General features: G+C 40.1%; 1 protein-coding gene across 1 annotated transcript; it reads right to left on the reverse strand.

Moving 5' to 3' along the window:
• Positions 1 to 1181: 1181 nt before the first annotated feature.
• LOC135556128 (vitellogenin-like) lies at positions 1182 to 11203 on the reverse strand. Its single transcript, XM_064989061.1, has 34 exons — positions 11164 to 11203; positions 10996 to 11016; positions 10703 to 10854; positions 10360 to 10611; positions 10109 to 10270; positions 9870 to 10018; positions 9628 to 9778; positions 9363 to 9520; positions 9134 to 9299; positions 7471 to 7596; positions 7004 to 7222; positions 6692 to 6909; positions 6500 to 6597; positions 6266 to 6390; positions 6070 to 6171; positions 5837 to 5956; positions 5557 to 5743; positions 5367 to 5460; positions 5097 to 5282; positions 4816 to 4975; positions 4490 to 4703; positions 4110 to 4405; positions 3909 to 3968; positions 3731 to 3805; positions 3414 to 3620; positions 3125 to 3276; positions 2880 to 3027; positions 2645 to 2771; positions 2363 to 2546; positions 2172 to 2266; positions 1947 to 2041; positions 1649 to 1814; positions 1403 to 1564; positions 1182 to 1294 (listed from the first exon to the last, which is right to left on the reverse strand). Exons 1-34 carry the CDS (start codon positions 11201 to 11203, stop codon positions 1182 to 1184), a joined length of 4980 nt encoding a protein of 1659 aa, XP_064845133.1.
• Between the last annotated feature and the right edge of the window lie 458 nt (positions 11204 to 11661).

Below are 11661 nucleotides of genomic sequence, written 5' to 3' on the forward strand. Positions count from 1 at the left end.
TTTGTCCGAAAATGTCCGTTTATGTTCAAATACCTTCTTTTGTTAGCGTGTTTGATATACATATCCAAACGCTAATTCTGGTCGGCGTTATATCGGACAAATTTCAAAAAGTGATATTACCTGTTGAAGAAACATTTCAAACTAAGTACAGAATCAATCATTAGGATGTTTTTAACATATAGCTTCAATAAAGTTCCAGAGTATTCTTTCTTGTCTTCGTGAGCAAGTGACTACCATGAGGAAAAAGTGGGATCTCAAAATTGCTGTTTGATGGACAGCTGATATATTCTGCTCTCATTCACTCCAACAACATAGAAGCCTCATTATAATTTCTATTGATGGTTGACATCTAGTGGAACCCCTAGGTAGTGCAACATCATTCCTATCTCAAGGGAATTTCATTGGGGACTCTGGTGAATACATACAAGCTCAGATTTATGACTTCCTGTTTTGACTTCAACTCAGGATTTTGCCTGCCATTATGAGTTCTGTTATACTCAGACATCATTCAAACAGTTTTAGAAACTTCAGTGTTTTCTATCCAATACTAATAATACTATGCAAATATTAGAAACTATGACTGAGTAGCAGGCCGTTTGGTATGGGCACCTTTTCATCCAAGCTACTCAATACTGCCACTGCAGACATAAAAAGTTAAATATTGAATATCATTTTAGAATGTACATTCAGTGAAATGTTGCTGGAACACCAACACCAAATGTGAAAAGAGATAGTTCTTTACATTGATTTATTAAATTGACAAACTGTCTTTCCTTTCAATTGATTGTGATGACAACAAAACAATATTGGTCTAAGCTATTGTGTTTGTTGTAGATGCAGTGCAATGGAATTGGTATACTGAACAGTCATAGCAAGTTGCGCGTGTTTACAATATAACTCCTCTGTCAAGCTGAAGGTGTTTTTGGAACTGACGTCTTTAAAAAAAATAGTTTTTATTTATTTCATAATTCACCATGAAAAGTGATTGCCATTAAATTTCTTTTATTAGAGGGCTCTTTTTGCAAATGAAAAATGTGGAAAAATGTATCAGAGACAATCTTTGAATGCACAGTTGGATTTATTACAATTTGAGTGGTCAATAATGTTGTAGGTTACATCTCAGTGATGTGAAATTACATATTTTCTGTTATAAAAGTTACAGTATCTGCTCCACCAGAGCACTAAATGCACTGCTCAGAGCAGCGACAGGCCACATGGGCTTCTGCCTTCTCCATCAGGTCCACACTCTTCTCATAGATGCTGGTCAGACCTTCAGAGCGGTTCAGGTTGGAATCTGTAATAGGAAAGAAAGTAAGAAATTAGGAACTGCAGATCAGCATTTATTGGATACATCAGAACAGTATGGTGTCTTCAGTAAAACAGTTGTCCATTATAGACTCACCGACGGGCAAGCAGTGGAAACCGATGGTGATGGGGGTGGTCCTCACTGGGAGGCATCCAGGCAGACAGCGCAGCACAGGCTCAACAGAGTAGCATTTGGACTCCCTGTCATCAACAATCACCTGCTTCTCCAGCTTCACAGACTCGAGCTTCATGAGACATTCTGACATAGAGAGGTACAGCAATAATATGTTAACTAAATTAACTGACATTTGTAATGCAGCATAAGCGGTAGGCTAAGACTTACCAGACGCATCACGGCAGCTATCAGAAGGAAGCACCCAGGAATGGGCAAAGCTGACTGAGCTCTTGGTCAGGCGGCCACTGGGTGTACGGTACTCCTGTCTTTCTTCGCCATCAGCCTTTCCACAGAGTCCACAGGTCTGTCCCTTCATCCAGTCCACAACTTTAATCTGAGTGCCAAAATCACACAACAACTTAGAACAACTGTAGCTTATGTATTAGTACCCTTTAAACAAGTAATACACTATTAATACTTTTAATGATACAGTATTATTGATATCATGACATAAGATTCCAATCACCTTCCATGAGTTCTTATCAAAGTAGACTTTTTGGAGACCATGGCTTGAGGCATAGAGAGACACACCTTCACCCTCCTGTTTGATGGTGATAGAACCTTAGGCAAGAAAATAAACAATGTTGTAGTTTATGGATGAGGCCATTTTCTATTATCTTATTACTGCAGTACATTGGATTATTCTAGTTATTGTTATGTTGATAAATAAGGTTGAAGGAGCATGAGAAACCTGAGGGGTCCTTGTATGGGAGGTTGTCTTTGGAAATTTCCATTCCATTGACCTTCACTAACACATCATTGTCCTCAGGGTACAGGTCAACATCACTGGAAGTGTCAAAGATAACATTTCATACATTGTTATTGATGGAACTAAGAAATATATTTGTGTCAAAAGCAATTGTTTTCTGAAACAATACTCACATGTCTAAGATTTTCACATTGATGTGGTTTTGTTCAGATGCGTGATCCTTCTTCAGCAGAACCATGAATTTGAGCTCTATGGTGCAATCCTGAGCCAAAACTTGATAGCAGGAGAGAGGCACGTTGATCTTGTACTTCCTGTTGTTAAATGTTGTCAACGTGTCTCGGACCATGCTACATTTAACTGGAAAACAATAGTGTTAATTTATACCTTCCTTGCCTTTTTTAACATTGTACTGTGACATTGTTTTGTTTTTTAGTTTTTTTATTGTTTCTGCTTACCTGCGTTGACTTCAGAAAACAAGTAGTGGATTTTGTTAACAATGTTGTCATCAAAGGGAGAAAGATCAGTCATGGAATCAATGGGCAGAGAACAGGGGAGGTACACACCCATTTTATACAGTGTCATCTGTGATTTAGATACACAAATCCTCATCAGAAACAGTCAACCAAGAAGAGAAGTCTGGAGAAATAAAACAGCAGAAAATGCTATTGTGGGAAAAACAATGTTCCTCACCTTGGGTGTTTTCAGAATGACATCCAGGGTCCTTTCAGATGTTGCAACCACAGTGCATTGAATCTGTTTCTCACTATTTTTGTCTTTTTGCATTGGAACCAAGTCAGCTAGGTAATATGGGATGTACCCAGGGATGAATTCAGACACGCTAGAAGAGAAAAGGTTACACAAATCAGAAGTTGTTCTTGATTTGTTCTGTAACATTATTCAGCTATCACTAGTAAATAATAAATGAGTAACCGTACATCCTAACATAGCGCCAAACAGCCTTGGGAACCTTGGGGAGTTTGTCCCAAGACAACCTCAGACGAACTGCAGGGCTTGGACCAACAAGACCAGTCTCAGCAGTGATAAAGGTGTTATAATCCTTGCACTCTGCACCCCAAGCAATCTTGGCCTAATTAGGAGAACAAAATAAAGTGTACATTTTTTTAGTATACCTTAGATGTTATTGCTACCCATGGTACAACCTAAACATAAAAAACAATCAGAAAATGGATATTGTAGCACCATTTACAAGATATTTGATCTTACAGTGACTTTGTGTTTGCTGAGCAGAACACCATCAGCACACAGTTTCCAGTTGTCGTTCTCATCAAGGGCAGCCATAATGATCTGCAGTCTGGGAGTAGCTTTGTTAAAGTAAGCAGTAACCTGGTATCCCTCTATCTTATGGTCAGCTCTCACTAAACGGAAGAGGATGATCACCTTAGGGGCAAGTTTATTGCCAAGGAATTTGTCCTGAGAAGAGAAACACATTTTAAATCTTAATTCATCTCTGCGCTCTCTCCCAATGGCACACAATGAAAGAGATGATAATCTTGACTCAAGTTATGATGGTGAAGTGTCACCTGCTTGTAGATGGCATGGAAGCTAGAGGCACTGCTCTTGCTTCTGGAGATGACATTGGAGGTGGCTTGAGAGTCCTGCAAACAAACATGCAAAACCCAGGGTATTTACAGAAAAACTTTTATACAAACATTTATTTTTGTCAACCATACCGTAGATGAAAATTCCTCAATATTGTACCTTGTGATTCTTTTTGAATTTGCGGTCGTTGGGGTCGTAAGGCTGGTTTGGGCCGTCAGGCTATTTGGGTAAAAATACCATTACATTCAATAAATTCTCTTCACATTTTAAACATATGTATGTTTGCAACAGGTCTGTGCCTTGTTTGTCAACTCCGTAAATATCTGAGTCAAAGAGTTTTGTGAGAAACAGTAGCCTTACCTTTGAGATGCGGGAGCTGGAGGAGCTGGAAGAGCTGCTGCTCTCTGATTTGTTGGGTCTAGAGTGGGAACTACTAGAGCGAGAGCTGCTGGAACTAGAGCTGCTGGAACTAGAAGAATCTCTGGTGCCGTTCTTCAGATCAGGCACCAGAATTTTCTTGAGCTTCAACAGTACAGTTTTTCCCTCGGGAGCTTCCTCCTCTTCGTTCATGGTGATGACTTTGATAATCTTTTCTGCAGCCTTGGGCCCAACTTGCACTTCAAACTCCAGCCTCTCGATGGCGGGTTCAGATGCTGCTAAAAATGGAATGCATTATGAATAGCTAAACAAATTGTTGCATGTATATGCTGAACTTGGCTTATTACCAAATGAATGCTTACATGGTTTCACAGAAATAAGGACTGAATGCTTTCCAATCATGTTGTAGAAAAGAGTGTTTCTGATGAAGGCAGCACTCTCTGAGGAAAATTCAAAGCATGCTTTGACTCCAAGCCTTTCGACACAGATTGTATCCTCAAGGTGGACTACAATTGCCTTAATGATGGGCTTGAAGTTGGATGGCAAATCAGAATAGAGGATCTCAGAAGATCTTGACTGAAAAAATGATATAAATTCACAAAATGTATCAAATGTCTGGGGTTAATAATTTCTGATTGGCAATGCTTATGGGAATTTAGTTTTTAACAAGTATTTCATACAAACTCACCACACTTCCAGCAAAAGAGGCAGCAGAGGCTGCAATCATAGATGTGAACTTATCCCTGGAGTGGTGTGCGCTTCTTGCTCCTCTTCGGTCAGGAATCAAGGGAGTTATTCTCTCGGCTGGGACATCCTCCACATTTCTTGCCACAGCAAAGGTCTCAATGCTGTTTGAAGGAACATAGATCTCATGAAATCTGTAGTGTGGCAGCCGTGTTAAAAAAATATGAACTTAATGTAAACAGCTATTACATCCTCTTTTCTGACCAAGAAAAATATTGCCCTTACTATGCCTCAGCAATATGCTCAGGAGGAGAAACAGGTAAAGCTTCAAACTTGAAGTTGCCATCAGAGATGTCAAGCTGTGCTGCAAATTTTGCAGGGACAATTGTGTGGACCTTAGCTCTTGCCATCATAGCAGCCTGGATGAATGCAGTGTTCACTCCCATCACAGCAAATGTATGCATGACAATGCTACAGGAAGAGGAGACATTTGTTAAACTTACCAAGATTTGTGGTATTAATGATGTCATCAGAAAATATTGGTCTTATACCTACTTTGATCTAACTTCGGCGTCTAGCTCAATGTTTGTTTTCAATAGCTGGGCAGCATGGAAGGTATCAGGCAGAGGAGGTGTCAGAGTGGCGCGGACTATGAACATAAAGATAAAAGCACATTCATATGGGAGATCAGAGATCTAGCGAAGAACTACTAATTACTAAGCAAGAACTATTATGATATAGTTACCTTTGACGTATCCTTTAGCGACAGCAGCACTGTAGTAACTGAGCTCCATGGGCAAACCAACAGCGGTGGGGAAGATGCGGCGGACCTCTGCAGCCAGCAGGGGCTTAACATACCGGAAAGTTGCTCCAGCCAACAATGCCTTCAAGGCATTTCTTCCCAAAGCGTGTGCAGAAGGACTGTTAGCAAGCTGTGGGATATTATTAGGTTTAGCTGTTTTGTCCCTCAACTGAATGTTTTATGAATACTTTTGGAGACTATTAAGTTATATCATCTGTTGTACCTGAATTGCCTGATCGATGATAGACTTGTCGATGTTGGCAAAGGCAATTTCCTGTCCAAAGAACTTCACATATATGGAGGCTAGGGGCTTTTTTGTGTCTAGGGACCTCCAGTCAGACAGCTGTGGATATATGAGGAGTAAAGCAAACCTGATTGATCAATTTAATTTAAAAAATCCACAGGGATTGAAGCAATTTAAGATAAATGTGTAACGTAGTGATTGTTGATACTTACAGCCTTAATGACACGCCTCATCTTGGTGATCCTGTCAGCATTTTCAGGAGCTGGGGGTAATTTCAGAAGAGCCTCTTGGATTCCCTCAGTTCTCACTGCAACCTAAGGGGCAAACATTAAGCTTGGACAGTTAAAAAGTGTTTTAAATGTTCTCAATCATTATCATTTCAAGGAACTTTGAAAAAAACGCCTTTACCTCAAGAACATCAGCAGCTGCTCCAGCAAAGTAGGTGCGAGCTTTGGCCATGACAGTTCTGGGGAAAAGGGTGGCAGCATTGTTGATGTAGAAAGCACTGGCAGCAGCACCAATCCTCAGGGGATCTTTAAAATGGGGAAAAATGACTGTTAATGATTGACTTTGTTGATGTTTAGTGAATGATGCTAATGGGCCAGTCGTTGCAAGCCAAGGAAGATAAGAGGAGGCCCTTACAGGAATACGCATCCATGTGGATGGCTTGACTGAAGTGGCACCTCAATCTTCTAAATTTGGTGTTGAGCATCTTGACAGCAACATTGCAGGCAGCAGCACTAAAATGAAGGAATAGCAACTATGTTATTAAATCTGATTCCATAGACATTGAGAGAGATGTAATGACATGTAAAGGTGAAAGAGTGCTCTTACACTGAGGCAAAGTCAGGGGTGGTGCTCCTGGTCAGGGACATCATGTGAGAGTAGGTGAAGCTAGCCACCTGCAGATTTTTCTCTGTTTTCAGAATGCTAGCTAAAGTAATCACCAGGCCCATTGGGGGCTTTGTCTCAAACAAAACAATGCAGGCAAGCATGCGGAGCTCTGGGTGGAGAGCCTTGTCCATGAACAACTGCACAGCAACTTCCTGGACCTATTTCACAACAATAATGCAGAGATTTGAATGGACTTCGCCAATGAGAATGATGATGTTGTCATTTGCAATTTAATGGAGGGACTGTACTCACCATTCTAGGCTCCCTCTTAGCAATGTTCCTCAGGGCCAAGACTGCATCAGCCTGGACTCTCAGGGGCAGAGCAGCAGCTGCAGTTCCAAACACGGGCAGGAGCTTTGTGATTGGTTTAATGCTAGCAGGATGGCCAGCATTACCCAGAGCTTTAAGAACCATGGAGAGTTCATCAAATTTGCTATTAGCAACAGCCTGAACAGCAAGTTCGTGGATGGGCTGTGGGAAAACATGTACAGTAGATATGTTTGAATAACCTCAATCAGTAGATCATAATATACATGAGATGACATCTACCTCTTTGAAGAGTATTCCAATAGCACTGACTTTGCTGATAAATCTTTTTTTGAGGGAAAATATACTTGATACGATTGTGATATGTTGCTATCTCACCTATCTATCATAAGAGCGTCTATCTGTTAAGTGACTCAAATGTAAATGATTATAGGAAAATACATCCAGTTTACCTTCACAAGTTCAGCGGGGCAGTTGGGATATTCAACACAGTATTTGGAAACCATGGTACCATAACCAAGCATGGCGATCTCACGTAGAACTGGGTGTGTCTGAATCTTGTGGTTGAAAGCCATGCTCTGGTGGTGAAAAAGGTATTGTTTTGAGTCATCTTTATATAATTTCTTACAAAATATTGAAGAGATAGGACAGTGTAGGAGTAAAGTGGGTCCAGGACGGTTGAGAGCACATATGTGCCTTAATAACAAACTTGTATGCTATCTGTAAATATGAATACAATTGTTAAATTAGGAGCCTAGTTGGTTTAGCCATGGAAAAATACCTTCCCGTTGCCATGATTGGCTGAGATAATGAATGGGCTAATGAATGGGCTGGACATGCCGAGAGATGAGTTTGTGTTGGTCTGCTATGAAGCACGCTTCTGTCTAATACATGAGCTGCTCGGTATATGTCAATAATCCTTGCTACAGTGGCTTTTTTGAAAGATATAATGCTAGCCATGGAGATCTGCAAATGTGTTGCTACTGCGCTCAACAACATTGTTGCCCAGAATTTATTAGGTGCTATCGACAAAGATTAGTGGGAAAAAATTGTGATGACTACTTTCTGCACACAGTCAGTGTGAACCGAAGTGACTTGACACAACAACGGGCCCAACAAGCTGTAGCTTGCAACAAACCAAACAGAAAAGACACTGCCATGAAGTGTTCATCCATGTATACTGGTAAGAGTGTAGCTACATTCTCAGATATTACAAGTTTCAAATTTAGTCAGAAAGTCATTTTCATTGCAAGTTCAAGCGCACTGTTAGCTAGCTAGCAAATGTTAGCTTGCTGGCTTGCTAGCTAACGGCACGTGTATGATCTCTGTAGTAGTATTATTTGTATCTCAGAAAGCCACTTGTAATTGCTGATTACGGCCATCGATTCTATTTCATGAACATGTGTACATGTCCAGACAATAGTAACCATCCACTTAGCTACATGTGGCTGGGGGTGGTTATAAAATTTATTTCACATGACCCATCAGTTTTGGACAAGTGTCTGTGTAAGCATAATGTATAATTATTAAATAATGATAAAATATTTTTATCCGGACACTTTCAAAGTCATATTAGGATATAGGCCAAGGACTAGGTAAAGTGCATTTTTAACTGGAGTTTTTCCCTATTTTAGGCTACTACTTTCACCACTTTTAGTCTTGAAATTTTTGGTTGTTTACTACACTACCTTACTCACTCTGTTTAGCTCATGGTCTCACATGTGAATCCTTAAAGAGATGGGTGGGGCTAGGGCTTTAGAGGGTGTGAACGATGCTGAATAGGTTTAAATGCAGAAGCTCTCCAGTAGGTGTAGGAAAAAATTCAAGGGACATTTTCTCAAAAGTGAGGTTACAAGTTGACCAACTTTCAAAGCAGAATTACTTTCGCATTGTTCCCAAACCGTGGTGTATGATATACCGTTTTGTAGATCTGAGTCTCTACTTTAAATTTAAAACACGCCAAATGTTGCTACATAAAACTGAATTGAGGCTCTGGGTCACATATGTGTTGAAGGTAGTGGTGTTAACCACTAGACCACCTCATGCTACAATTTTTTGTCATCTTAATGAGGAAATCTATAATAATGCTTAAACATCATTAAAAAGTTGACTTACTTCAACAAGCTTGACAGTCTCCAGATCAGCAGCCACCATATGCACAGCGGCAACCAGAGCCTGAGCAGCCTCAAAAATAGTGATGTCACCAGCCAAAAACTTCTCCTTGATGAATCTCACAGCCACTGATCTTCCGATGGAGGGGACAGCATCCAGGATCCAGTGTCTGAAAAAAAGGTTTTCTGTCATTGTGTCTTTGTTTGAGCAATTTAGCAAGATTTTTTTTTACCTGTAAGCTGGTTTGGCCTTGAACTCATCCCAGATGGCATTAATAGTCTCAGAGCTCGCCACGCGCAGGAGCTGAATAAACTGCAGAAACTTAAGAGGAGCATCTTCATGGACCTCTGCCGTGTTGTATGTGACCAGATGATTCAGGATCTTCACAGCCTAAACAATTATAATGAAGTGCTTGTATTAAACCATTGTTATCTTTGGCTTTACATATTGTCAGGCGTATGTATCAATTAATAAATAGAGTCATTGAGTCACTGTACCTGAGCACGTGCGTTGCTGATCTTAAGGAGCTGAATGGGCATCTGGAGAATCTCAGTTGCAAACTCATACCGGATGGATCCACGGTGAACATAGTTATTATTGGGGACAATAATTGGAGCGTTCTTGATCTCAACGAAAGTCAACATTTGTCTGTGAAAGGTAGTTCATGGGAAACTTTTAAACCTATAAGCTTAATAAAATGAAAATGTTTTCCTTTTGTACCACAAATCAGTCAACATACTTTGCTTCCGTTTGGGCAGCTCCTGACATCTCATTGAATGGTGTGAACTGATGGAGCTCAGTAACAGTGGCCTCCAAGATCAGAGCACCATTGTCAGCGGGCTTCATGAGGTATTTGTAAGTGGCAGCTCCCATCAGGGCCTCCCCGCTCTGTTTAGACAAAACACAGAGTTGTATTGTCATGTGAAGTGTTTCTGGTTATGTTTTTCCAACCCCTAAAATAGATACTTATGCTCATACCTGCCGGCACTCTACACACTTCTCTGTGTAAGCCAGACCAAAGTCCTTCATGATTCTCTGCTGGCAGTTATTGAGATCCTTGCTCTTGGTCAAATGGATGTGCTCTGCCTTGGCATCCTCCCTGATCATATAGTGGGTCTTGCACACTCCCTGAGCTCCAGCCTAACACAAAAGAGAGCATGAGTGAGGAACTCAAACATTGCTTCCTGAAACATGTTTTGCATCTAAATATGAACATATACAAGTTTTACCTCCTGTAACTCATAGACGTTTTGTGTCTTCTTGATGTTGAGCTGAAGAATGTTCAGGATACCTCTATGGACATTCAGCACTGTTTCAGAGACAGCAGTGGGGGCAAATACCTTACCCACAACACCCTTGGCATACTCAAACTTGATGGGAATCGAGAACTGAGCAGCCAGGGCTGAAGTGAGTTTTGCAGCTGGGACGAAAGGATCGTCGGGCCACACACCACTGTACTCAAAGATCTCAGGGTTCACAAGCTACAAGAAGATATCAATTGATGTATTAGTCAATGTAATGGACATCACATTAATATATTGTTTGTGTGGGAACTTCATGTATATTAAATACCTTCAGCAAGTAGGTATTCTCTGCAACTGCACTGATAAGAACTTTGCTGATTACTTTTACTCCAGCTCTAGCCAGATCCTCCTCAGGCAGACCACCCAGGAGCAGTGCCTCATACTTGTACACATAGGTCTTACTGGCAGCAAAATCAGGGGCTGTAATAACAATCAAAACATATTTGATGATCTTGTGATCTGAGAACTGGTTTTACTTAATTTATTCAACTAGAAAAAAATGCAGAAGTGAAACTACCTAATAAACATAAGTAAAAATCCATAAAAATAATATGTACTTACCAAAGTTAACAGATTGACTCGCTACAAGATAAAACAAAAATAATTGTCACAATATGTTACTGAATGTTTTTCAAAAAATGTCATAGAAACAGAATTGTACATTTCAATATTTTACATGAAGTTAGTTATAATATCTGCACTAGAATTAGACAGAAAAACTGTACTTACCCACAAGGGCTAGAGTCAGTGCAAGTACTACTGCTCTCATGGCCAGTGTGATGTGAGGAACAACAGTCCCAGTCCGCCTTTTAAAGAAATTTTCTGTCAACAAAACAATCGTAACAAAATACATAATTAACTAACGTTACATAAGTTGAGATCCGTATGTGCTCATAATAAAGCCTGTTGAGTTGGTTATCACTAGTTCTGAGGTGGCCACATACACCCGTAGGTTAGGTTAACCTGCCCCACTGCCATTGAGCCCTTCACAGATCAATGTCCATCTCAGTCAGTTCTTTAATGAAAATTATCTGGAGAATCACGTGTTGTTTTATCCAACAAGTTATGTGTACTACAACCTTCATTTTTCTTTAAATACTACATTAGTTATTTTTCTCTACATATCTAACCACTAAATAAAAATGTACACAAAGGCTCTTGTACTTTAGAAGTAGAACCCAGTAGAGATAAGTAGAAACACAATGCTAAATAAAATATATTGTCTAG

Source organism: Oncorhynchus masou, chromosome 15, assembly GCF_036934945.1.
Source record: "Oncorhynchus masou masou isolate Uvic2021 chromosome 15, UVic_Omas_1.1, whole genome shotgun sequence".
NCBI classification, from domain to species: Eukaryota; Metazoa; Chordata; class Actinopteri; order Salmoniformes; family Salmonidae; genus Oncorhynchus; species Oncorhynchus masou.

Excerpts from the sequence above, each read along its gene's own strand:
- LOC135556128 (XM_064989061.1), bottom strand. The coding sequence starts at position 11,203 with ATGAGAGCAGTAGTACTTGCACTGACTCTAGCCCTTGTGG. Across the intron at positions 5,461-5,556 it reads CGCTAAAGGATACGTCAAAG|TCCGCGCCACTCTGACACCT; the intron begins GTAACTATATCA and ends TTATGTTCATAG. Across the intron at positions 3,277-3,413 it reads TCAGCAAACACAAAGTCACT|GCCAAGATTGCTTGGGGTGC; the intron begins GTAAGATCAAAT and ends TCTCCTAATTAG.